At 47.2% G+C, this 27,759-nt stretch overlaps 1 protein-coding gene across 1 annotated transcript in view; it reads left to right on the plus strand.

Annotated features, from left to right (window-relative positions):
• ADAMTS2 (ADAM metallopeptidase with thrombospondin type 1 motif 2) overlaps positions 1-27,759 on the plus strand; it is a 236,872-nt gene that overhangs the window by 194,946 nt on the left and 14,167 nt on the right. The window contains exons 8-19 of the mRNA XM_014521388.2: positions 1,234-1,339; positions 3,628-3,771; positions 5,931-6,063; positions 7,688-7,801; positions 19,735-19,880; positions 20,350-20,525; positions 21,996-22,129; positions 22,930-23,053; positions 23,664-23,744; positions 25,223-25,386; positions 26,576-26,732; positions 27,640-27,757. Coding sequence (XP_014376874.2) covers positions 1,234-1,339; positions 3,628-3,771; positions 5,931-6,063; positions 7,688-7,801; positions 19,735-19,880; positions 20,350-20,525; positions 21,996-22,129; positions 22,930-23,053; positions 23,664-23,744; positions 25,223-25,386; positions 26,576-26,732; positions 27,640-27,757 — 1,597 coding nt within the window. The remainder of the gene's footprint in view (positions 1-1,233; positions 1,340-3,627; positions 3,772-5,930; positions 6,064-7,687; positions 7,802-19,734; positions 19,881-20,349; positions 20,526-21,995; positions 22,130-22,929; positions 23,054-23,663; positions 23,745-25,222; positions 25,387-26,575; positions 26,733-27,639; positions 27,758-27,759) is intronic.

Genomic DNA, 27,759 nt, shown 5'->3' on the forward strand with positions numbered 1-27,759 from the left:
AAGGATCAGAAACAACATCACCAAGAGTAGCTCATTTTTACCTTTTTGCAGGGTACTGGGTATGATCTGAGCCCATGTGAGAACAGCTCTGATCAGATGTTACAGTTCCTGCCCTCTCCCTCTAAATTGGTTAGTGCCACTCTCTTTTTACTCCCTAACCACTGATATTTCCTTGTGCCCCTGTGCACTGACACAAGACTAGGCAGAGCCCTTATTCCCTCCCTACCTTTCCCCTTACCTGTCTGTATGAGATCAGATGCAGAACGGCCCAGAAGGAGATTGCACTGCATTCTTCGTGAACCATGACAAGAATGTAATTTGTTCAACAGGCTGTCTTCCCATATTTCATAGCTGAGGGAGCACATTAATTAAAAGTTCAGAGTCGAGATCTCTTGTTACCTTTAAAAGAAGCACTTTAATTGTATGGATGATCTGTGAGACTAATATGCTTTCCTGTGTGTGTGATAATACTTGATTGGCACTGAGTCTGGTTTCTGTGCATTCTTCAAATACGGCTGCCCTGTTCACCAGCACCGTTCCCAGTGTGGCATTGTCTTTTATAGGCACATGGATGGTTATCTACCAGGTAGTTCAGTGTTGAACAAGTTGTACTGCAAAAACATTTGTGCCTAGAGTTGAATCTGAAATCCAGTTACTGTCTTAACGCATCTCATGATTGAATAGCCTGCCTTCCTGAAAGAAAAAGGGTTGCTTACATTATTTGAGAGCAAGTGGAAATGCCAGAGAATCATTCGCATCTCGCCATAGGAAGAGGGCCCGGAAATGTCTGGCTCACAATGCCAGCTGGCCCGCAGACTCATTATGGGACCTTGAAAAAGTCATTCAGGCCCTGAGCCTGCTGCTCCATATGAAAAAGTGGAGTTGACAACACTTACTGACCATCACCACAGGAATGCTTTGAGGATTAGGTATTAAGGGCAAAGGTTTGCTTGCTGTGTAAGTCGGGACAGAATTTGGCCCTTAATAGTCATTTGGTGCTTAACTAACGGCTAGGATATGGCTGGTTAGAATGAATGTTGCGGGGCTGGAACACGTTGATTAAAGTGTTCGCTCGGCGTACGCGCCCCGGTCTGGAGCCCTGACGCCGGTGGCACTTTAGGAAATTCTTCTTCCATGTGAGATGCCATGACGGACGGGCGCCGTATTGAGGCTTTGCAGGCACACACTCTTGCTTGTCTTCCCTTACCTCCTGAACTACGCGCTGTGTCCTAGGTTACGCTCCAGTTACTGGAATGTGTCATCCCGTACGAAGCTGCACCCTCAACCATGAAGACGGTTTTTCCTCTGCCTTTGTGGTGGCCCATGAAACCGGACATGTGTAAGTGGTGCTTTAACAGGTCTTATCCATTCATGGCTTTGATTCTGGGAAATATTTTGGGGGTTGGGAAGATGTGGTCCTGTGGCTCAGAGGCAAGTGTAAAGCATTAGACCTTGATTCCAGTCCTGGTTCTTGCAACGACTTCCCTTGTGATCTCTGGCCAGCCACTGAAGTGTTCTGGGTCAGGGACCATTTAGCTGTCACAGGGAAGTGATGCTGCTTCCCAGGAATAATATGAGATGAAGCTGATCAATGCATTGTAGTCGCCTAGGAGAAATGCAGAGTATTTTTACTATTAGGGAATGTGAAATCCTTGATTCGTTACAAGTCAAGATTCATGAAAACCATCTTTAGTAACTTGCACACGTTGACCATATTGAATTGATTAGACAACGAGTTATTCTGCCCATCTAACATGGGGGAAGAAGCCCCTCTCCTTACAATCAAGTACAAGGTGGCAGAGGACAGGCCACTGCTGCCTCTGTACCCCTTCAGCCTCCTGCACAGTCTCAAGCCCCCACTGTCTCTAGTCTGCTCCCCGCTTCCCCTGACACCACCTCTCCCCTTCTCTCCCCCTCTGCCACACTCTTCCTTACCTTTGCTTCATGCCTGCAGGCTCTGTCCTCACCACAGTCTGGCCCTGTAGCAGCAGTGCCGGCTCTGCTCCTCTGCTACGGCATGGGCTGGAGCCATGCTCAGTGCCTTGGGCTGCAGCAGGGTCAGAGCCTGCCCGCATGTAGCAAAGATAAGGGGGAGGTTGAGGGGTGTGGGAGGGACAGGGGGAAGGGGGCACCGGGACTGGAGGCTGCAGGAGGGCATAAGTGGCATGGAGCAAGGAATAGGTGGGGACAGGGGAAGGGGGATCTGGGACCTGATCGGGGGGAGGAGGGGATAAATAGGGAGGGCAGGTGAAAGAGGGCAAGCTGCCTGTCTCTCACTGCCTGCCCCACCACCTCCACACTGCCTGCCCACTACTGCCTGCCCCCACCACCTGCCCTACCATGTCCCCCCTACTGCCTCTTGCACTGTCTGTCCCCTCACTGCCTGCCCTGTTACTGGCCTCCTCCTCACCTCTCCCCCCACCACCTGCAGTAGTGAGGGAGGGATGAATTTAATCCTCCAATAATTAGATTCCATACATGGAAAATTATAATTCATGTGTAAATTTTCCATGTATATAATTATTTGGGGGTCGTCTTAAATTCAGGGTCATCTAGTAATACACTGTAATGTTGCATACAAGCCACATGGCAAGTTACTATGCAGTAAGGTAGGCCAAGACCTGAAGCTACATTCATTCCATATATTTTATATCAAGGATATGACATGAATTGTTTCCATGGTAAACTTGGAGCATTCAAGGAGCTGGTGGATCTGTAATTTTAAAGTAACTGGTTTATTTATTAGTAAAGCACACTCATTTACTTGCCTTCACCGCCTCGATAGAGTAACAAATCCTATAAATCCCTTCACTGAACAGATTCACTCTGTTATACCTTTTCCCTATGAAAGCCAGCAGGCACTTTTTTCTGTTTCTTGTTTCAAGAATTATTGAAGGCTTTACTGTGCTTTACATTAAGAGCTTTTGCCTGAATCATTGAATCTTATTATTCATGCGTATTAATCAGGGGGACACAAAATTGGTGCTTGCATGAAATTTGTTCCTTGGGTTGCTAACTTTTGTTTTCAGCACTTTTGGAGCTACGGTTAAAAGAAACCTATGATCAGATTAGACGGTATATCTCTAAAATGCCTCTTAGCTTTTGAAAACACGTAGAGTCACAACACGCTACTATAGTGTTGGTGACCAACCATGTGTTACCTGAAAGGAGCCTCTGATACTAGTCAAACATTGGCCAGAGAAGAATGCAGCAGAAATCCTAATAAAGCGCCAAGGGGAAAGTACTTTTAATAAAGAAAAGGGTAAGAAAAAGCTGCTCTCTGTCACTTGGGGTAACATTTTTAAAAGAACCTAAAGATTTGTCTAACTGAGAAGTAGCCTGGAATCTGGATTTGCTACAGCTCAGTAGCTGTTCTGCACTAGTTCTCCATGTGGGTTTTCTTTGTCCTCACAAAGGTCTGAGAGTCCACATGGGAACTACTGCACAATAGTTTTTCACTTTCAAGTCATACTCTGGTTTATTTTCCAACAGCTTCTCCATGTGGACATGCCCCAAGTGATTCAGGAGCATGAAGTCTCCTTGACTTTCAGTGGGACTTAGGGACCTGAGCCACCTAAGTTTTCACCCTTGATGAGAATCTGCCGCTTCTCCCCTCTTCTGTTCCAGATTAGGCATGGAGCATGACGGCCAGGGGAACAGGTGCGGGGATGAAGTCCGGCTGGGGAGCATCATGGCCCCCCTCGTGCAGGCTGCGTTCCATCGCTTCCACTGGTCTCGCTGTAGCCAACAAGAGCTAAACCGCTATCTGCAGTGAGTAGCTGTTAACCTGACTCTCCTCTTTGGTTAGGAAGCATTTTCAGCATCTCTGAATGCAATGCTTGTATATTGGACTTTTAATACTAACCTGGATTACCCAAAATCAAACCAAAAAGAAAGCCCCCCCAACCTGGTAAGTGTGAGACACCTTCCCAGGAATTGCAGGCAATTAACGCTCACATTGACTGCTGCTTTGTTCCACGTCCTTGCCATTGCAGAAGGGTGATATTGTGTGGCTCTCCTCCCAGACCTGTAAATATTATTATTACTCTCATTAGCAACTCGCTTTCCTCCCACCTGGACATAAAACCCGTCTTATTTGTTTGAGCGCCACTCATCAGTGTGAAAAATAACTGAAGGATTGGTGGCACCACTGGTTGGTAGCAGCAGAGGTGTTTCCTACCACCAAAGTTGTACCAAGCCAATTGCATTTTACTGTAGTGCTTTAAGGGGAAAGTTCTGCCATTGGGTGTGTGCACAGGGCACCCGGTGCTTGAATGGGCATCAAAAGGAAGACGATGGCCCTCAGGTCTACTTTTTGTGGTTCCTTGCTCTTAAATACCCTGTCGGCACAAAAGCTAGCTCATTTCCCGTCTTCTTAACAGCTCCTCTGTATTTTTTTCTTTCCTTTGTACGTGAACCACTCCTTCCACATCCCTTGCCAGTGCTCATGATATTTAATCATGTTTTTCCTACATGAATATATCTGTACATATATGACTTGTTGCTGCATAAAAGATGCCAGCAAACAACGCAGGAAAACCTACTACTTGGCCATATAGGTGGGAGAACGACTAGACAAGGATAAACGAATGCAAAGAAACCAGTCTTGATTTTTCTCAATTGTTTTGAAGTGATAATATCTTAGGTGTTTCTTTTGACAACAGTACCTAAAAAATGATCAAGGAGAAGTGTGATGTCTCAATTAATAGTGTCTCTTTAAGCTTCATAATAAATAATAGCCATCTGGCTGAGAGCCCTGATTTAAAAAAAAAAAAAATGCAGGTATAGTAAAGTGTTTCTATTAATAAAAACAGCTCCCAGCTAAAACAGGAGCATTGTTTTGTTCAAAAGTGGATCTAGATGCATAACTCTGTCCCTAATCCCCGGGGATCATTAGGGCAACTTGAATAATTGCCAGATGCAGAGCAGTTTGCCTTGCTCCTGCAGCAAACACACAGACTCGGATCTGAGATGGACTTCTGACTGGCAGTTTTCATAATGAAGGGTTGTGCGGATGCGATGAATAATGGCAGGCAAACGCAAGTGTGACCATCAGAGCAAAGAAATGAGCTTAACAGATAGGTCGATGGTTAAATTTAATGAGGACACCTGAGCTATTTTTGTGATATTCTAGATATGTTAATTCACTGATGTGTAGCAGAGAGCCTGTCTGCCATATGACACTTGGGATAGTAACTTTGAATTTAACTCGCAATTATACCGTACTCATCTATTAATGATGCCATCAGGATCCTCCGTGCACTAGATTTTTTATCCAGACATATTTCAAGTGCATTGGCAGAAACAGACATTGCTTAAGATAGCAGAAGAATCCCTTGTCCCCTGCACAGAGAAAGGAAAGCCTGTGAGACTCTTGGAAGCGGGGGACAAAACTGTCAGAATAACGACGAAGGCAGGGCAGCCCCTGCCATTTAATAAAGCACAGACCAAAAGGTACACTTGCTCGTGTGGGGACTTGCTTCTCCAGGAGTACGGCACAGGACTGTATGGTGGCACTCAGCAGTATTCTTGGATAGCTACGCTGCCTTCTGCATCTAAAGCTGCACTTGAAAGACAACAGACAGGAAGAAATTTTGCAAAGGGAAAATGTAATTAAACCTTTTCTTTTTTTCTCAGGCACATTTGGGAAGAATTTTCCTCTGTTGCTTTCCCATCCAGACCTTGAGGAGTTAGTCATTTACCTGCAAGCCAAATCGCAATTGCAGGAGAAAGCTAGAGGTCTCTGCCCCATGTTCAATTCTTACACAGCCTGGTAGGAACCACACAGGCCTTATTAAAGTCCTGACTGCTCTGTGAGCCAGTCGGAAAACTGCACTCCGTATTTTGGTTGGACCCAAACCACAAGGAAACCACGATGACTGTTGAAGTCTCCCATTCCCATCTGTGACTCTAATTCTTGCCTTTTGCAGCTCTTATGATTGTCTGCGTGATGACCCCTTTGAACACGACTGGCCGTCCCTGCCCCAGCTGCCAGGAATTCACTACTCCATGAATGAGCAGTGCCGGTTTGATTTTGGGTTGGGCTACATGATGTGCACAGCTGTGAGTATTCAGTTGAGTTCCCCTGCCCCTCATCCAGGAGTGTTGCAGCTGTCCCTGAGATGGCTTTAGAAAAGACAATAGGGTGAAATGTTCAAGGAGAGACATTGCATCCAGCTCGCTGCAAGCCAGGGATAACAGATGAACTTCTTGACAGGGAAATTCCTTTTTAACATTGTTGGGACTCTTTAAAAGTCAGAGCTCTGACAAATATATCACACCCTAGTTTCATAAGTAGTTCCATATTTCAGAACCAAAGCCTGCCAGGACCATCGCTGGCCCCTTGGCATAACTCCACACATCTCCCACCTACGCCCGCGAGAAATGGCCGTTGTTTTCTTCCCTTGCTTGCTTAATGTTCACATTTGCTGCTCCTATATGGCAAGACGCTTTGTCTTCATATGAATTTCTTTTCGGAAATGAGGGTGCATCATCATTCATAATGGGGGCAAGGGGGCTCTAGGTGGACAGGAAAGCTTGTGCAGGTATTCACCGGCAACTGCGTCTCTGTTACCAGGAATATAGTAGCCAAATGTAAAGCATATATGTAATGGCAGGTAAGTTCATGCCTGGGTTGGCTCAGGGGGGGAGATGATCATTTCAGACATCTGGTAGGGCTTTGCCATCTACTTCTGGCTCCTGAAAGTGGGACAGAAATGACAGCACTGCACAGAGAAGCGTTGAGTTGGTGCAGCAGCTGCTAGCACGGAAGAGTCCTGGTTCAAACCCCATCTGCAGACACAGGCGCGAGGAGCCGTGTCTCCAAGGAACGAACAGGAGACTCTGGTAAGACTCAGCTGTAATGCTGCGTATGCACGTGGTCCCGCTGAGTCTGGTCTGGCAAAAACGACTGTGTGAAAAATGGACGTTTGTGTTTGGATCAAACCAACATGCAATGTTTTCTCTTTTCCCTTGTTTTAACCCTGGCTGAAATTAAAATGTTTTATTTCATTGTATTTCAGGCATCTTTTAACCAAAACAAAGCACGTTGTCCTCAGGCAGCAGGCCCAATAGCTCACTGGGAGGGGCACTTATTTGGGATGCAGGAGATGTGGGTGTAAATCCCCTGGTTCGCAGCAGACACTAGAGCTCCTGCCTTCCAGGAACACTAAGGCAAGAGGGCATTTAGGGCCTTCTCAGTGTCTCCTTGACTCTGTTCCACTTTGTAGAAAATATTTAAATGTTCATTGGATCAGGGCCTGGAACACAGATCTGCTGCCTCCCACGTGAGTGACACAATGACTGGGCTATGGACCCCTTTTCCAGCTCAGTGAATATTTTAAGTAGCGTCCGCGCCATGAAGCAGCAGCAGCAGGAGTAACTGAGACGAGGGTGTGCATGTTTTGGTAGATGGGATGGGTAAATGCCTCTGCCATTTCTGCCCTGTACCATTCAGATGAAGCCAACTTTCCATCTCTGGCAGGACTCCATTGCACCTTCTTTCACCATCACAGTTAACGATGTTGTTGTGTAAAAGCTCCACGCCTGTGCAGCTCCCCATGGACTTTAAATAGTCCTTAAACTTAGAGACACCATCTAGCCATTGTAGAGTGGGAAGAATATAATCCAGGAGAGCCTGTTTCTAATGGTATTTTGTATCACGTGCTCTGACTTCCCTGTGCTCTAGTTCCGTACGTTCGATCCCTGCAAGCAGCTGTGGTGCAGCCATCCCGATAACCCCTACTTCTGCAAGACGAAGAAGGGACCGCCGCTGGATGGGACAATGTGTGCTCCTGGGAAGGTGAGATCAGCCGCAGCATCTCAGCGTGCTGCGGAGCTTGTGTGCAGTCGTGCACCTTCGTCTACAGTATGACGAGTCTGGTTGGTCTTCAGCCTATGGGTTAGAAAAACTAATGCAAACGAAGAGCTTAATATTCTGGTGCTTTCCAAGTCAGCCAGTGGAAAAGCTGACTTGTGATATTTGGCACTCAGTGTTTTTCATCTTTACAAACCATAACTAATGAATCCTCCTATCTCTCCTAATAAAGCTTTTTAGTAGAATGATAGAGATGGGGAAACTGAGAAAGGCAGCTCAAGTGTTTTGCTCAGAGCCATGAGACAGTCGGGGCAGGTTGGTTTCGATCCTGGGACATCCTGAGCCCCAGTCTGGTCACGGACAGGCTGTCACCAGAGCCGTAGAGCGTTAGTCGTTTGAGCATGATCTGTGTCATCAGGCGTGGTTATTTTGACATGACTGGTGATACTTAATGCCAGCCATGCTGCCATGGAAACAGCAACGCGCTTTTGGAGATGACAGTTGGGGGAGATTTGGAGATTACAGTTGATCTAATGCCTCACCAATGCGATGCTGTAGCTCGGAGGTTCCCAACCACCAGGCTGTGGTCCGGTACCGGGCCACAAAGGGTTGGCTGCCAGGTTGTGGCACAAGCCCCCTGCTCGGACCCCCATCTGTCCGCCCGGGTGAGCGGCTTCCGCCACCAGCAGTCACGTGCAGGGTTAAAGCTGGGCGGCGGGGCAGCCCCGGGAGGGAGGCAGCCGGCTCCGTGTGCCCTGCCTCACTCTCGTGCCGGTCCACAGTATAAAAAAGGTTGAGAACCACAGCTGTAGCTGGCAGAGCTAATCAAACCTGGCATGCATCTACTGAGGCATCTCGAGCAAGGCTAAGGATGTCATCCTCCCTCTCTGCTCGACCTTGGTGGACTACCAGCTGGAGTACTGCATCCAGTTCTGGGTGCCGCACTTCAGGAGGGATGTGGAGAAGCTCGAGGGGGTCCAAAGGAGGGCCATGCGCATGATCAGAGGCCTAGAGACCAGGTCATACGAGGAGAGGATGAAGATTGGGGCCTCCTCAGCCTGGAGAAGAGAAGACCCAGAGGGGACTGGGTGGCAGCCTATATGTATATCAAGGGCGCACATCAAGGCCTTGGGGAGCATCTGCTCACCAAGGCCCCTTGGGGAGGACAAGAAATAATGGGCACAAACTGATTGAGGATCGCTTCAGGCTAGACATAAGGAAAATCTTCTTTACAAGTCTAGTGCTGAGGGTTTGGAACAGGCTCCCCCCAGAATGGTACAGCCACCCACCCTGGCGATCTTCAAAACATGTTTTGACACCCGTCTTGCTGGGGTCATCTGATCCCAGCAGTCTTTCCTGCCCAAGTGTATGGGGGCTGGACCTGGCGATCTGTAAGGTCCCTTCCAGCCCCTGACATCTGTGAAACCATGAAACTCAGAGTTCGAGCTGGCCCAGGGGAAGGGATGGGGGTCCACGGGGAAGCACAGCGGATGCGGGAGCTGAGGCTGACTAACATTGCAGCCCTGGTGTTCACCATGGAGTCTGAGGTTCCCTTCCTCCAGGTCTCCGATACATCCACCCTGGGTTTTCCTTCATCCTCTCTGCAGGATCCTGCTGTTGGCCCCGGCTCCCTCCTCTGCAGTTTCTGTACTTCCCCGACCATCCTTACACAGCAGCATCAGGTGGCACACCATCAACAGTGGCTGTGACACCAAAACTGGGCGGCTGTAGCCACTGAGTCCGCTGACGTACTCAGAAGGATAATAGCAATCTGATACCTACTGGAAGTCACTGAGATAACAATATCCATGATTATCTATGAGGGTGGAAGCCAGGGCCTGTTGAGAAGTGTGTGGAGGACGAAGTGCGGAAGGGCTTATTTACTGGTTTGTAGCAAGTGAAAGACATCAGGAGTTTTGGACGGGGCACAGGGAATCGTACAGATGGCAAAGGCTTGGTTACAACATTTTAGAAGCTGCTTTGCTTGACCCTGCTCTTGAGGATTTGATATTTGCCCTTTTACCAACCTTAGGAGTCTGGTCTCCAGCCCCAGTGACAGAGTGGAAATCCTCCCATGAACTGTGCTGAGCTTTGGATCAGGCTCTCAGTGATCCTTTTGGGGAGCGTTGCCACCTGGAAAGGATTTTTCCAAAGGCTTTTGAAAGTACGAAGCTGTTTCCCAGTAGACAGCATAAGTTATACAACAAGTGAATCATTTTAGCAGCTGATCTTGTGGTTTGAAACCTCTTCTTTTCTATGAAGATGTGATGTGATTCTGAGTTCTCAATGCCCCTCTCTCTTTTTTCTTTTTCGAATTCTTCTTCCCAGATTGCTCGGAACAGGCCTATTTTCTTCCTGAAATTTATCAATAAAGCTTTAAAAATAAAGTGTCAAACCTAAAAATATGCTTTCAGTGAAGTAAGGTTAAAATGCAAGACGTACAACTTTTACCATTAATACATCGAATAGAGTGGAATACAGCTCCTCCTCGCTTAACGGCGTCGTTACGTTCTTGAAAAACGCGACTTTAGGTAAAACGATGTTAAGTGAATCCAGTTACGTCACAGTAGTTACCTACTAGCAGGTGGCAGCCAAACAACGTTACAACCAAACATGGCGCGATTTTAAACGAGTATGTTCTCTAATAGATCTGCAGCGTAATAACGAAACAACGTTAACCGGGACGACGTTAAGTGAGGAGTACCTGTATTGGACATACTGTATTTTCTCACCTAAACCAGGCCCTGGAGTAAGTTACACATCTAGTTTTTGAAAGGTAGAATGAAGGAAAAAAGATCATTCCTTGTAGATTATCGTACCTAAGCCCGAGCAGCGAGGGAGCGGCGCCTCCTCATTGCTCTACTTCCTGTGGATCTCATGCAGACTTGACTTTCATTTCTGCCAGGCTGGAGCTTCAGCAGCAGAAACAACTGTTGCTGTATTTACTCATGTATAATGCGCACTCCCATTTCCAGCAGCCATTCTTGGAGGGGAAAAGTTGTGTGCTGCATATGAGAAAATATGATAATCTTCATTGGGAAATACCTGTTCATCTGTTTTTACAAAATAGTGTAATATTTGAATGTCAAAATAATTGAATATATAGCATAGATATAAGGGGGGCATTCATTGACGCAGGACTTGGTTGGAAAAACCCACCAGAGACCAAACTATACCAAATGACCTTGTGGTTTTGGTGAGAAATATGGTGTATTTTATTTATCTTTGACTCCGACTTCTATGTACTCACATTTATGATGATATTAGTTTGAATGCAATTAGGCGCGCAGAGACAGAGCACGGGAACCAGTGGGTGTCTGGGAGTCGTGTAGAATAGCTACCAGGAGAAGGTGGAGCCTGGGCTGCAATCCAAACCAGACCCATCAGTTATATGGTAGAAAGAGAAGCGAGTGTGTTGCTCTTGTACCACGCCAGCACCTTTTCAAACAGCAGACATGACTGTGTGTACTTGTGGTGAAGTTAAGAGCAAAAATCTCATTGATTTCAACAGATCCAGCATTTTATCCTGGATATTTTACTGCAGCAGACACTTGGTTCAAGTGAGGGGTTGTAGGACTTAGCAGGATTTTGTCATTTGTGCCGTTTTCTCCGTGCCTTTCTTCGTTACTCGTCTTCTCTGCAATCTTGTCAGCTTCTAATAATGAGACGCTTCATCTGGCAGAATAGTAGGACTTGGTGCAGCACAGGAGGACGTAAAGTATGGCCCATCTTTTATTTGCGTGAGCTCCCTGTTCCGTTATTTATAAACCTTCGTTCCATACTTGTATTCACTGTACCTCCTTAACAGGGGCGCAGTGTTCACGTTTCCCCCCGAGGATACTGAAGCTGACTTTGCTGCATTGCCTGCAAGTGACCTTCTTCCACAATGAAAAATCAGCAGAGTGCTTATCACTTCTGTTATCTTGCATCCCTTCTTTTCCTTCCCATCCAACGCAGTGTTGAACCCTTGCGGTTGACAATACGTGCATTCAGGGAATATGACCTTTGGTTTGTCTTTCTTTTTTCGTGCTGCTCTGCGTAAGACTTGTTGTTGGAAGTGTATTATAGGCACCATTTTTTCAGTGTTCAAGTATTGTTCATGTCATTCTTTGTTACAAGCCCTAACAGTTCATGCTGGCCAATATCCACTTCCAAAATATTTGTACCTTGCCTGATGCTTCGAGATATCACAAAGCCTCAATTTTCTTTCTTTGGTTGTATGAGGCCAAATGGGCCAGAAAGAGACACCATTTTAGTAGGATACTTCTTTGGCCTCATATGTCTGGTGAAAGTCTGCATGTGAACTAGGTATTTTCTCCCAGTTAAGAAGCTTAGTGGCTACAGGGTAGTTAAAAAAAACCAACCCAAAAACAAACTTTGCTCTGACAATAAAGTTTATTTTTCTTGGGCTTGCCATGTTTCACATGGATTGACTTGTATTGAATGCTCTTATGAAGTCAGAGTCAAATATAAGTCTTCTCTCTTTTCCAGCTTCCCTTCCTCACCAACCCATCACTTCTTATTAGTTCTTTAAACAGAAATGAGAAGAAACAAAACACATTAGCAAATTATAGCAGCCTTTCCCCTGCAACTGTTTAGTTAAGGATTAGTCAGTGCTTCCATTAAAAACAAAGACTTCTCAGGATATTGTGCAACTCAGCTGTAAAAATTTTCTTTGGATTGAGACTCAGGATCCAACGTTTCAACTAATTGCACAAACCGGCCAGTTCTTTTTTTTTCATTCCAAGAAGATACCTTGCGAAGCTTCAGTAGATAACAGAACAGTAAATACCTTATCCTCAGAGAAGCGGTTCTAGTTTTTTTGGTAAATATACGTTTTGTAGCTTTCAAGAAAGCCTTAAACAATTCTATAAAATAAAAAACTATGTTGCTAAATAGGATTCAACAGATCAAGCTAAACTTTTCTTCATAATATCATGAGTTGTTCTTACCTTTGGATTCTCTCTGGTTTATCCAGAGAGGCGGTGCAATCTCCATCCTTGCACCACCGGGTAGACGAAGCCTTGGCTGGGATGATGTAGGTGGGGCTGGTCCTGCTTGGAGCAGGGGTTGGACTAGGTGCAACCTCTGAGGTCCCTTCAACCCTCATTGTCTCTGAGTCGAATTCCATGGCTCCGAGTTTATCAGGAAGGCGGTGATACTTGCCATTTCACAATGAGCTCCATCATCCTCTGCCCCCTCATTTTGTTGGTCTTTGTCTGATGCGTGAATTCTCCTCTCACATACTGGACAATGCTAAGACCCCTCTTCTGAACCAAATCTTACCCCAAGGCATATGATCATACCCTGCATGCATACAGAGGGCTGAGAGTCAAGCCCTGCCTCAGTAACTGTCAGGCTGTGGCCTTGAACCTGGGGCTTCAGCCTACCTGGCACAGCCACTCCTCTCGGTCTGCCACTTCCTCAGCAGAGCATTGGGGTGGACACGGCTGGCCAGACCCCTCCAGCTGGGCCTAGCCACACACCCAGTCCCTGCTGCTCGAGAGGTCATCTGACTCTTCACCCCTCCCAGGAGAAACCCCTGACCCAGAAGAGGAAGTGTCTGGGCAACGCGGTCCAGCCTTGTACCTTAGCCCATGCTGCTACTGACTGATGGAGGCCTCGGGTGCCTGACCTGGCTACCTCCTGACCTCGCGCTCTGCCTGCCCCTCCGGATACCCAGCCTGGCTCTGGCCTGGCCTCCCAGATACCTGACCCGGCTTGCCCTCTGACCCTCTGGATCCCCGACTCGGTTCCCTGGCCAGATCTTCCGGATTCTGACTCCCTGGCTTCTTCCAACCCTGAGGTGACCCCAGACCTGGCCGCCCGTGGCCCAGCATGACAGCAGCTTACTTCAATATGAAAGATAGGTCCCACCTCCCTTGACACCTCATCATAGTGCAAAGCAGAGGAAAATGCACGAAACTTGGTCTAAATATTTTCTTTGGAATAACATCTGACAAGACTGGAACGGATTCGTAATCAATAAAAGATGTTAGCTCAAACGATCCCTCTTCTGAGACTTGCAGTTATCATGATTTCATACTGCTAATTCTCAATGTCTGGTTTAAGACGGGGCCAATCTAAACACCGTTGGTGTGACAAGGAAATGTCCTGGCTTTGCAACAGCTAAAGGAACTGATGGCCAAAAAAGGCCTGTGATGTTGTTTTGGAGACTAATCAGACTTAAGAGACAGAGGTTGTCCCCACGTGTGGTTTGCAGAGCTCTGATAACAGCTCTCTGCACTTTTCTAATCTCCACTGAAGGGACTCCCGTGAAGCCTGCTCTTTTCTTTGCTGAAGAAACCGTGAAGGAAACAAGAATCCCTTATAGACAGAAACAAAATAACTAAAAGGTTTTCAACTTCGATGCTGTTTTGCAAGCGACATCTTGATAACTGCATTGGTTCCTTATACCCAGTCTGTATCTTGGACATGAATTCTTAGATTAAAGAGTCTTCGGGTAGATGTGATATCTTTTATTAGATCAATTAAATAGCTGGAAAAAATGTTCTTTGCAAGCGTTCAGGCACAAACACCCTTCTTCAGACATATAGTCTCTGCATGCCTGAAGAAGTGGGGTGTGCGCCCGAAAGCTTACAATGAAGTTTTTCTAACTATTTAGTTGGTCTAATAAAAGATATCACATCTACCCGAAGAGCCTTATCCAACTGTGTCCTTAGACCAACGTGGCTACAACCACCAACCCTAGACTAAAGAGTGAGAGACGACACTCTCATCCAATATATTTAGCTAGGCTTCAAGATCCAGCAAAATTAGTGAAAACTCAGGCATAGTTTTCAGGGGTCTTTTACATATTAGTTTTACTTCCAAAGGATCATTTCAAAGAATCTCACAGAGGAGAGAGGTTTTGCTGTTCCCGGCCTCTTGTTGGATTTCCTTGGGCAAGTGGAGAAACGCAAGTGATTAGACGCATTTTGTTCGATGGGATCGCACCTGTTGGTTGTCGCCAGGAGCAGCTAAAACCTTCTCCTGACTTGCCCCTTCTCAGCAGAGGAAATGTTGCTATGGAAAAAAGCCCTGTTTTTGAAACAGAAATATTTCTTTTGTGTTAAATGTGAAGGCGAGGCCTCATAGAGTCCTGCCCTGTTGTGAGATCTCGGCTTTGCCAGCACCGGCACTCCAGCAAGGGCGCCAGGCACAGAAGAGTGATGGGATCTGGCCCTGTCCGGGTTATCTCGTGCTTCCTCTAGATGCAGCGTGGCCCCTGGCTCCCATGGAAGTGCTCCAGTGTGTAAAACTACTTTCCAAGTCTTTGTTGGAAAGGAGCCTTAATGTGGATTTGAACCTTTCCCGTGACCTGGTTTGTAAGACCAAGGGCTAAGGGTTAAGAATGCAAAGCTCAAATCTTAATGCCAAGGTTTGGCTGTGACAGTAGAAATATCCCGGCTGATGGCTTATTTCCTTGCATCTGCTTCAGTTAGCCCCACCGTTAGCTTTAGGCTTCTCCCACTGCTTGGAACGTCTGTAAATACATCAGCAGTTTTTGTTCGGTTCCTTTCTTTCCCCAAATGGATCATTTTTGTTGAGAACATTTCTATTGGCTGGAAAAGCGGACTTTGCTCAGAAGAAGGGAAGAAGAGAACTCGTGCAAGGCAAGGGCACGCTATACCCGCCAGCGAGAAATACGCCATCTGGCACGCTTCCTTTTTCCTGTGACAGAGGTAAGGGCCCTGGTATTGCTTGGTGCCCGCTGGCTTAATGTCACTCCTGGAACTCAACAGGAGCCAAAATGCGGGGCGCACATTTGACCGGGCTGGTGTTGTCCCTTTTACCAAGCAGCTGATCTCTGCGCTGCTCCTTGTTCTCCTTTTATTTTATTTTTTAAATGGACCAAGACAAAAAAGGATTCAGCCAAGGCTTGGATGCACTTAAAGCAATCCAGATAACTTCCCATTGAGAAAGCTGACCTCAGCTTCTGACAGACAAGAGACAGATGGAGAAGTGTGTGCTATGTTCAAAGCCGTGAGAATACTTGACTCCTTAGTCAGAAAAACCCTGTTCTTGACTTGCAGAGCCCATTGGGCTGTTACAGCTTTCACTCGCTCCCTTGCAACACATTTCTGCTCAAACAGATGGGACAGATGGGTCCAGCCCAGCCATGCTGGGAAACCTAAATGAATAACTAAATCTCTCCCTGGAAGGATCTCAGCCCAGCATGGGTGGGTTGCAGATCCAGCCCGTGCCATGCATGTAGACTGTGGGTCCACCTTGCAAAGGTTTTTTGGCTGAGTAACTAGGGTTGCCCATCTAGGATTTGGTAATTCCCAGCACTTGGATCACATGCAGATTTACCAGCCTTTTCTTGAAAACGATTTCGGAAATGTGAGGATCCCCAAGAGAGACGCTCCTCCTTGGCATCTATGCTTTGCTTCAGAGAACAGTGGAAAACAGCAGTGGGACCTTTTACTGTAAGAGCCTGGAGCCTCCTTGCCTGGAAATTGCACTTGTTTTTGGCTGTCCCTTCTGCCCCAAAAATGGGCAAGATGACAAGCAGTCTTCTCCTTCCACAAAGAAAACAGTTTACATTTCCCCGGCTTTTATTTTCTCTTCTTGCCAAAAAAAAAAGCTCAGTGTTAATAGCAGCTTCGTAATTAAAATGAAACTCTCTGCTTCTGCTTAGAACAATGGTTGTCGTTAGCGGTGTTAGCAGTGGGAAGGAAACGGTCCTGTTTCTGTTATGACCCTGAAGATCCAACCGCATCCATCTGAGGTCCTTGCACCCTTCCCCTGCGAAGGTCTAATACAGAGCAGGCTGCTGTTTCAGAGCACCTCCGTGCAAAAACCTCTCTTTCTATGTCCAGCAAGACTTGGCAGATCAGGGGATGACTCACTTTGCACAAACACATGTTTCTTGACGGCTAAACTTCATCTTCCCTGTTTATAGCTTGGAGACTGGCAATCCACGTACGACCCACAGCACCAGTGCAGATCAACACAGCACCTTTCCCCTGAGCCACAGGGTCAACTCTGTGCACCAGGGTTAGTCTCCCATGTTATGAACCTGCCAGCACACCAGCGGGGTGGTTTGAAGAGTGGTTCGGTCCCAAACACACTGCTTGATGAAAAAAGGGGAGCAGCATTGCCATGCTTTCTCCATCTTCTGCCCCTTCTAAGTGGAAACAAGGCCTCACTTCATTGCAAGCCATTGTCATGCAGTCTGTTGTATGCAGATTGTGCTCCACGGAGGTGATGTGCCCCCCACCTGGCTCTGTTTTCACACAGGCACCAGCCCCGCTCCCAGCTCTGATCAAGCTAAGGCAGGCCTCTGGGACAGCAGGCACGTGGGAGTCGGAAGGGCACGGCAAGGACACAATGTCAATGTTTTTCAGTTCTCACGTTGCTGAATCAGATCTCGTCCCATCAAGCCATATGGACACTGCAATGCCACTGCTCTGGAGAAAATTTGCCATAAATGGCTTTTTAAGCGGTAATTCATAGTTTCATAGTTGGTCGGGTCGGAAGGGACCTGAGGAGATCATCTAGTCCGACCCCCTGCCGTGGCAGGAAAGAGTACCGGGATCAAATGACCCCGGCCAGATGTTCGTCCAGCCTTTTTTTAAAGACCCCCCAGGGTAGGAGCCAGGTCCAATTTACCTGGTCCATGATGCTTTTCAGCAGCTAGGTATATCCAGCACTCTGCATCCCCAGCTGCTTTCAGCAAGCATGAGAGGAGCTCGGAGGTGGAAGCAGAGATGTGGGGTCACAAGTGAACCAGGATCCTGCAGCCCTTAGCAGGAGAGCAATAAATGGTCCGGTGACACGCTTTACTCCCCATCTGCACCAAGGCACTGCATTAATTTCCATGGAAGGGCATATGGGCTAATCCAGGGGCAGGCGGAGGGCCGCTTACTGAGTTTTGGCAAGCCATCGAGGGCTGCATGCCAGGCAGCCCAGGGCAGATAAATATTAATTTTCTAAATTCTTTAGGGGCGCCGCAGGCCGGATAGACTGGCCTGGCAGGCTGCATCTGCCCCCGGGCTGCATTTTGCCCACCCCTGGGCTAGACGCCTGACTCTTGGTCTGGGAGCTAGGTATGCTAGAGTTGTAGAAATAAGACATTGCTCCCTTCTGTGCACAACATCGGCGCAGCTGGTTTTCACGTGATGCTTAGGGAACTGGAGTAATGGCTTTTTAAAGCACCTGAGAAATGAGGTGTTATTGGGTGACAGTACCAGCGCTGGCATCTGGCTCTTGTCTTATTGACCCGCAAGCTCCTGCACGATGAAGGTGATCCCTTAGCTATGTATTGACCGAACGTACTGTAGAGCTCTAATGGAGTGACAGTCTCTCTAATTTTGCTTCCACTTTTATAAGTTGTCATATAACTAAATCACAGGCAGAATAAAATATATGTACACTAAATAGCTCAGCAGAACAGCAAGCTACTTCTTGTCACAGTTTTACTAATTATTTCCTCTTTAAATGGACTTTATTAATGATTATCCATCCCTCTTCAGTTTGACTTCCAGATCACTAGCCGCTCTCTGCACCAAGAGGCTTTCGTGTTATAAATCTTCTCGTTTTGTTTTTGCTGGCAGCATGCGTTTAGCCATATGTTCTGCTCCAACCACCTGCCAGATTCTCGGATGCTGAGGCTTGTTAAGCTGTGTAAAATTTTGTTGTTGACTTGGATGTTAAGAAAAGTGAATGACTGCACTTGTTGTTATAGCCATCTGTGTGTGTGCGAGCCAGGCCTCTTACCCTGACAGCAACCATTAACACCAACAAACAGCAATGTCAGCACAGTGTAAAGTAATTAATTGTGCTAAGAATATTTTCAGGCCCTCGTATTTCATCCATGTGACTGTTACATAAGCAGAAACCGTTTGTGGGGCCAAATTCTGGGATTTTTGAGGGAAAAAACGCCTGTTAACTTAAGTAGGAAAGTTTCTTGATTAAGGGCCAGAGGAACTGGCTCTTCGGGATCAGCTTGTTGTAATGTGCTCTCAGGAGGGAGGTGGCAGAGAGGCTCTAGGGGTTGAAACTAAAGAGACCATTGCAAAGCAGGTGTGGACGTTTCATGAAAGTTTAGCAAAGGCTTGCCTTTAAAACCACCTCACTCCCGTGTTTGAAATCAGATTGGAGAGGGGGCAAAAAATTGGTAGCTTCTCAACTGCAGGACCCATCAGGATTGACCCACCCCTTTCTTCAGGAGAGTATCTCGTGCTGCAGTGCGCTCTTCATGAGGACGCTTCCCCTGATGTTCAGGGTTTCCTGGGGAAGTGTGGACAGGGCTAGGAGTCAGGGAGGATCCCAGCGTCCAGTCCTGGCTCTGCTGCTGACTTAGTGTGTCTCACTTTCTCCATCTCTAAATTTGGCAGAGTGGCATCTCACCACCCACCTCGCAGGGATGCTGCGAAGATTCATTGGTTAACACTCGTTGACCACGTCGAATGGGAAACGGCGTTAATTATACTGCCGTTCTTCTGGCAGTAATCGTGCATGTCAAAGCATGTCATGCAGTGGGTGCAGCCTTTTGTGCGCAGCATTCAAGATGCTCGCGGCGGCCCCGTGGCAGAAAGAGCCCTCTTCACTGCCAGATAAATGGAGTGAGTGCGGTGAGGCCTCTCCCACTTGTCCTGAAGGAGAGCCTGTGCTAGATGGTAGCAGCCACAAGATGCAGACATACAGCTCCGCAGGAGGTTTCACCCTCCAGGCAGCACAAGGCTCAGGGGCTGGCCAGGAAACACTTCTGGACATGATGACTTATGTGCTTCAAGTCAGCTCAGGTGGCTGGGCCCACAGGCACAAAGCGCGAGCGAGGTCCTGTTGTTCTAGGAAGGTGAAGACATTTGCAGTTGGCAGTGGGTCACAGCATCAGGGCCCATCGCGATCCCCTGGCTGTGGGGTCAGTGTCTCCCACAACACCAAACCTTTGCCATTTTCTCTTCCAGCACTGCTTTAAAGGCCACTGCATCTGGTTAACTCCAGATATCCTGAAGCAAGATGGGAACTGGGGAGCCTGGAGTAAGTTTGGTTCCTGTTCCCGGACTTGCGGCACAGGGGTGAAGTACAGGACCCGGCAGTGTGACAATCCGCAGTGAGTTCAGCGTACACGGATGCTTGTGCAGGGGATGCTGGTGGGGAGGGTGTGCTAAATTACTATTAAAATAATGCACTGGGCAGCATGGCGAGGAGCTGGTTGGGAAGCGAGTCGGACCTCGGGACTCTTCCCACTGTCGTCTTACTGAACACGTTCTGGAGGAGCCGGGCAGAAACAAATCTCTTTGAAAAAGGGATCCCGTGCATTTCCATTTGCCTCAGTGCAGCTGCGCGTAGCAGAGACCGAGGGGAGACATTTCCTCGTTGTCTTCCAGACTGTTCGGCTTGACAGGAAGTCAGTGGTGGCGATGCCACCAGAGCAGCGTCTGCTCCTCATAAATCACAAAAGCAAGCAAGGGAAATGCGATTAAGGACTGAACTAGGCCTTGAGAGACTGAATAAAAGCAACCCCCCTGCATGGAGCTGCTAATGCTGCAGCTCACCACTGTCTCTTTCCGTGTCCACAGCCCAGCCAACGGAGGCCGCACGTGCATGGGACCGAGCTACGAGTTCCAGCTCTGCAGCACCCAAGACTGTCCCAAGGACTTTGAAGATTTCAGGGAGGAGCAGTGCAAGCAATGGGATCCCTACTTTGAATATCAGAACAAGAAACACCACTGGCTCCCGTATGAGCATGCTGACGGTTAGCAAGTCCCCTCCTTGCTTTAATGGCACCTTAGCGAAGCTACTGCCAGCCGGGATACTGAAGCTGTCAGCAAGGCAGATGCAGAGACGGGCAGAGGGTGTGCATTGTTAGGCTCATCCTTTAGAGGCTGTCTTTAGCAGACCGGCCTGAGGAGAGGGTCTCCCTTCTCCTGTGGCTAGGCACAGCCATTATATTAGCTAACAACAAAAGGCTTAGCAATACTGCTGCAGTAACCACCTTGCCTGGCATCCTGCACCCCCCAGACCTTATTGGTCTCGATTGTCCCTTGGCTTGTTTGTCCACACAACGGCATACAATGAAATGACAGCCTACCCTTGGACTCCCGCATTGGCTACTCACTTGCCCTTCCACTCGGTGAACAGGGAATGGATAGGCTAGAGCCGAGAGTTGGAGGAGTGTTGGTTTCTAACCTCCCCATCCTCCCCGACCAGTGTGGAGAGGACGGTGGTGCACAGCTGGTATGGGACAGCAGCAAACTACAACTCCCCTGGAGTGATAGGAAGCTGGGAGGGAGCTGTCTCTCTGAAACACTGTGCCCCACGCAGGGCTCATGGCCAGGGCACAGTGTGCACTGTTAGCAAGGAAGGCTCATTAGTCTTTAAACTTATGGAAAGTATGTCTTCAGCTTTAGTCACGTGGCAAAAATGAGGCATCCTTTTTTATTGCACCTAACACTGTTCACTGCCCAGGAAGCCACCTAGGATCTAATTAAGGGAACAGGAAAATGAATAGCCATGGGTGAGAAGTGAATAGAGTGAAGCCACGTTGAGGACCCAAGTTTCTCCAGCCATGAGCTTGGTATTCCAGCAGCATGTTCTTGGCTGGGGCCAGGCCCGTCCAGGAGAAAGAGATGCAGTCGATTGGCTGCTCGCCCACACACCGGTGATAAAATATCACTTTGCTCTTGGTCTTGCTTTCATGATGGCCCAATACAATCATTACAATTGTGGAAAAACAGCTCCTCGTGTAGGAGGAGGTAGCCTGGTGCAGGATTCCTTTCAGCCTCTTTGAAAGCCAATTTTACCAGCTGTGTTGGACAGCTGCTGTTCAGGCTGCTTTTTCCATTCTTCGTACAGTGCGGCTGATAAACTCCACCCCAACACCCCCTTCGCCCCGGCCTCCCACGGGAGAGGGGGCTCTCCACTGCCAAGTATAGGGACCAGATTGCATGATACAGGATGCACCCTTTGTGAAGCAGAAGGGTCTTAGTTACTAAGGCACAGTCCACGCAGCAATCCTTTTCTTCTGCATCATCCAGCAGTTTCCAGCAGGCCCCGTAGCCCTTCAGAAATGAGAACCATTGATCTTTTACTGAGCCCTGCCAGAGCACTGGGCAAGGTTCGGACCAATGGCCAATACCATTGTCATACAAAGTGCTGTTCAAAAACTGAGCAGAAGAACTGCTCCGGCTTCACACGCACAATAACAGGGCATTTTCTCCTCTAGTTAAAGAAAGGTGCCACCTGTACTGTGAGTCCAAGGAAACTGGGGATGTTGTGTACATGAAAAGAATGGTGCACGATGGGACTCGCTGCTCGTATAAAGACTCCTACAGCATCTGTGTGCGCGGGGACTGTTTGGTAAGCACATCAATGTCGATCCTTCATTCCTATCATTTTTCAAGCCTGACTTGTGCAAAAACAGTTAAAAGCAGAAGGTTGAACGTTCTTCTCCAAGAATGAATATTTAAGTCAGTGCAATAATGCTTTGGGCAATAATGAGATTTCATTAGAATTATTGTCACAATATTACGTGTGATATTCACAGTTGCCATCACATTGCATGTGACTCAATTCCAACAGCAGCTACCTACACAAGTAATATATGCAGCATTTTTAAGATGAACTATTACAATTAGTTTTCAGTGAAAGCTTTTCCTTCAGAGGGTTTGGCAGGGGTGGAATGTACATTAAGATACACATATACAGCCCCTTTCGAGGAAAGTGATGCTAAAAATATAGCTGCCGTACATTTTCTGTATATTTGATTGGGCAATTTAAAAAAAAAATCCCAGAAAATTACAGTAAATCCCCATCTTTGCGACAGACTTCGGCAAGGTACTTGTGCAACTACTAAGTTTAAGGAAGCGCTTTCTCAAGGTGCAGCATAAGCATCTGCCTTAGAAATGGTGCTTCTTTAAAAGCGAAGTTTTCCCGAATCAGGACTTAATGAATCACAGTATCAAAATTTGCCAAAGCTACCGTGACTGTAACAAGGAGAACCGTGAGTATTAAAAACATGTCAATTCTAAAGTAAGCTTCTGGGGAAGCCCTATCATCTTTAAGCGAATGCAGCAAACCCTCTGGGACGTCTGAATCGAAGGAGCGGTTGCGTTAGTTTGGGATAAACAAGTAAAATTGGTTTTCCTCTTTGCTTGCAGAAAGTCGGCTGCGACCGGGTAATAGGCTCCTCTAAGCAGGAAGATAAGTGTGGTGTCTGTGGAGGAGATAATTCCCACTGCAAGGTGGTGAAAGGAACCTTTTCCAGGGCACCAAAGAAGCAAGGTTAGTTGGCTGCAGGTGTACGACTCGGAGGGATTTCAGGGGCTTCTCGCCAACAGTCTGTCAGCACTGCCGCTGATAGTTTAGGCTCTGCTCACTCCAGTGGATGCTCTCCAGGCTTTACCTGGTGGTTGGAAGTGTGCAGATAAGGTCGGTGTCAGGCAGTTGTTCCTCTACTCCCAAATCGGGGTCCATGCCCATCTCAGCTGGCACGAAGAGTGGCATTGTCCTCTGTAAGAGTACTGTGGACTGACTCGTGTTAGAGGCGTCTCCACAGATGGATGTGGCTCCTCTGTCTGACCCGACCAAGTGGAAGACCTCAATGATATTTTATCTCCAGTCATTGCCAGGGCAGACGATCTCTCCTCTGCACTGCTCGTGGCGCTTGGGGGTCTAAAGTGGCATTAGTGCACTGGACTTGGGCAAACGTTTCTTTGTTAACCCTGAGACCATTGTCTCTCCTCTTCCAACAAGGGTCTATTAAGCACCCTGGCTTAGGCCCAGCTGGTATTAAAGCATCCTGCCCTTGGTCAAATAAACCTATTTTTGCTGAGAAGAAAAGTGTGAGGACTGTCATGCTAACCAGTCATTCTCTTTAAATACTACAATAAAGGACACCTCAAGATGTTTGAAATTCCTGCTGGTGCAAGGCATTTACTTGTACAAGAAACAGATGCTACTGTTCATAACCTGGGTGAGTCTGGAATAAGAACGATGCTGTCAGCAGTAATACTGTTTTCTGTAGAGGCATATTTTGATTTTGCTTCCCACCCACCCCCAAACTCATCATGTGTGTGCACCTGTCTGTATTTAGGACCCCCCTTCCAGGGTACACATTAAGTACGCTCGTTGGAAAATTTGATCCTAATTTCCCCACGTGTCGCTCCTCTGTGTCACAGCAGGAGGATTGCTTGATCGGGGGTTGGGGAGGCACAGGATGGGACAGGAGCGGGTCGTCTGTGGCTAATTTGGGGGTGTGAATTTTATTATGGGTGTGACAGCATTTGCATTGTTTTCACATGCCGCGTTTGCAGCATGCATCTCCCAGTCACTTGTTTCCCCGCTGCATCCAAGGCTGGTAGCATCTGAGCTCTTTCAGATTCTGCCCCATTGTTAATAATATCGATGCAAGGATGCCCAATCAATCACAAAGCTTAGACAGTAATTGAAACCCTCTCCTTACAATGCAACGGGATCAATGAGAAGCAATGTCTCATAGACAGTTATTAAATGGAAGTGGATTCGCAGCAAATGGCCTGCTGATTCTGCCGTGAATCATTTAAGCTTCTTTTTAGGAAACACTTCCCGAGCTGACACCGAGTTGGCATTCCCTGCCTGGATCAGGAATCAGACAAGGCTCGTTCTGTGTGCCACTGCAGTCCCCCTCTGCTTATTTCTGTCTCATAAGCTTATGCAAACACCTGGATGGGACCCAAGACAGAGGAGAGCATTGAGTGAGAGGCCAGAGAGCATGGGCTGGGATTCAGGGACTACTAGTGCCTGGAGTGACTCAGATGTGTATAACAAAATCCTTTATCTCCTAATGTCAACACAGAATTTGGGTCAGGCAAGCACCAAGTGGCAGGGAAAGCTATCCTGTCGAACCATGGGAGGGCTAGCAGACAGCAACAGATAGCTGAGCGTGTGGGGCAGTGATGGAGGAGTGCATGACTGCTTGGCTTGTACCCTGGTGTTACAGACCTGAACCCCGAGAAGCAGCCTGTGACTCTTGGTGTCCAAGTGCAGCATGTTCAAGCCCCAGCTGCTGAGCTGGTGCAAAAGGGAGAGCACACAAGGCAGCACAGATGTACTGTGGAGTGGGCTCACCTCAGACCTGGCTGCCCTCAGTCTCCAGCTGGGGACCCTGATGTCAGCACAAGGTGAACAACTGAACTCGCAGCTGAACCGAAGAAGGAGCAGGTTACAGTCAAGGCAGCACATCCCTGAAAGCCAACAGGAACGAAATAAATATAAGCACAAGGCCCAAAACAACAGTAGGCATCTCTTTGCCAGAAAAAGAAGGCAAAGGGATGCAGAGTGAAAGCCAAAAAGTCCTTCCTGATCCAGTGAGAGTGCATGGGGAAAAAGCAGACTGCTCTGCTTGGCGCCCTCCCTGCCAGCTTCAGCCATGAGGTTCCCCTTGCAGACTCACATCTGTTGTGTTATTTCCAGCAATTAAGAATCGGGAAACGGGGAAGTTCATATTAAGTGACGACAACTACGTGCCAGATTCAAAGGCCTTTATTGACATGGGCGTGGAGTGGGAATACCGGAACGACGATGGCAGGGAGACAGTACAGACCATGGGGCCTTTGCGTAACGGGATAGTTATTCTGGTAAGTGAAATGAAAACCCCGTCCCATGGCTCGTAGTGTCAGGGTCATACTGAGTCATAACACTCTTGTGTATTAGAGATCCCTTTTGTGAATCATGGGAAGACATTTGCTGTAAGAGTAAAAAAAGATAAAAAGAGATGTATTTTAATCCCTTTTCCCTAGTTCATTATCACTTACAGGAATCGCATTATACAGTAGCTCCAGGGTTATATGTCAAGCATTTGACATTCCTAATTATTTCCTGTGGAAGACCTAGAAAATTACCATTATCTAAAGGATGTCCAGCCTACTAATCACAGCTGTGATGGGAACATTAAGAGAAAAATCAGTGCAGCCTATTATAGTTAAACGCATGTTACCCTTTCCCAGCCCCTGCCCCACTTTCAACAATATGTCCTACAAAGTCAGACACCAGAGAGGGCTTCAGTGGTTTATGTGATATCACTGTCTTAATTGAGAAATAGTTCAAACTGTATCGACTGTTCATTGTAAAAGAATAAATGACATGAGAACAAATACCGGGTGACAGATCTTTCGCTTCGGGAAATCTGGGCCAGCGGAGCCCGTTGCACTGTGCTGATTTGTACCAGCTGAAAGTCTGTCCTCCGGTAAGAATAAAAATGGCCTTCTTCAAGGGCAGGCTTGGATACATTTGCTTGTGTTGAACAGCACCATACTCCACAAATGGATCCATCTTTAAACCCGCAAAATAAACTGGCTCGGTGTCCATTTTGTATGAGGAACCAGACTTTGATCTGGCAATGAATTTATTATTTCAAGGCAGCTGTGAGAAGGCCTGTGTTTATATCATACAGAGTTGCATTTTTCCACTTGCATCAGTTAATCTTCATTGACATTCTTTCCACCCGTTTTAGACAGTCAATAAGTTTGATTAAATCTTTGTCTTCAGTGAAAACAGAAATATCATTTTATTGTGACGTTTCTTTCTGTTAGGTTGGAAGGTGGGAACGTACGGTCCTGCAAAGCCAATCCAGCTCAGCACCCTTTCCTAATGTGTAGTATAAGGACCCCAGGGCCACAAGTACAAAAAAAGATGCATTAAGTGGGTGAAACGCATTGAATACACTTAAATGTTGGGCCTGCTTCTGTGTCCGTGGCACAATTATTTAAGATGACTTTAAAAATCAGTCTTGAAAAGCTTTTGTTCTACATCTGTTTTGCTGTCTAGGTGATTCCGCACGGCGATACCAAGGTATCTTTGACTTACAAATACATGATCCATGAAGACTCCTTAAACGTAGATAACAACAATGTTTTGGAAGATTCAGTCTCGTATGAATGGGCTCTGAAAAAATGGTCCCAGTGCTCGAAACCCTGCGGAGGAGGTAAAAAGAAATGAATAACAAACTGGAAGCTGATGCAAGGAGAGAGGAGGTGGGGGGGGGGTTTAAACATAACGCCATGATCTGTGGGACTTGTTGCCACAAGGTATTAATAAGCCAGGAGTGTAACAGCATGTTCCTTTAGTAAAGTGTCAGACAGATAAATCACAGTAACCACCATGCTTCAGCACACAAACTGCTTCGGGCAAGGACCAACTTTCTCTTCGGGCAGTTGATTTTATAAATGTCTCATCTGTGACTGACGTGAGCATCTGTTACTGTTTCTAGAGATGAGCTGTCTGGCTATGACGGACCTTTGGTCAGAGCTGGTATAAGAGTTTCTGTGTTCATTTCTGATTCCTCTCTCTGTTAGCGAGAAATCCTGTGGACTATCTAAGCATTGGCCTTGGGCTGATGAAACACCCAGGTAGCAAATAGAGCACAGATGCTACCCGTTGGTGGATTATTCCTGAGTCCTTTGCACCTGGCAGTCTGCACTTTGCACTGAGAAGAGGCACCAGGAAGCACTTGGCCTAGATACTAAGTCCTAAGTCCAGCTCTAGAGCTGGCCTGGGGTTTCAGCTGCCCTCCTGTGCGCTCTTTTGGGTGTGCAGATATAGAGAACACAACTGAGCCTTTGGATCTTGGACTGCCAAGATGCCTCTTTCCAAAGGAGTCTGTTGCTAATTGTGATTGCAGCTTCATTGTGAAAAGATAACGGGAATTGGTTGCTCTGGGATGCCAAATGTATAGCTTTTTGTATATATAGCAAAGCAATGCTCATCAGATGAGGTTTGACTCGCCTTCGGTTCAGGCTGTCCTGCTATCCCTTTCATGCACAGTTTGAGTACAGTCTGAGTTGTGTGTAAAAACTTCAAATGCTGGAGATAAGAGGAGTGTCTCTCTTAAGGTTATCAGTTTACAAAATACGGTTGCCGAAGGAAGACTGACCACAAGATGGTTCACCGGAATTACTGCGAACTGATCCAGAAGCCAAAGCCTATTCGCAGAGTGTGCAATCTGCAGGAAT

Source organism: Alligator sinensis, unplaced genomic scaffold (assembly GCF_000455745.1).
Source record: "Alligator sinensis unplaced genomic scaffold, ASM45574v1 scaffold741_1, whole genome shotgun sequence".
Taxonomy (NCBI): domain Eukaryota; kingdom Metazoa; phylum Chordata; order Crocodylia; family Alligatoridae; genus Alligator; species Alligator sinensis.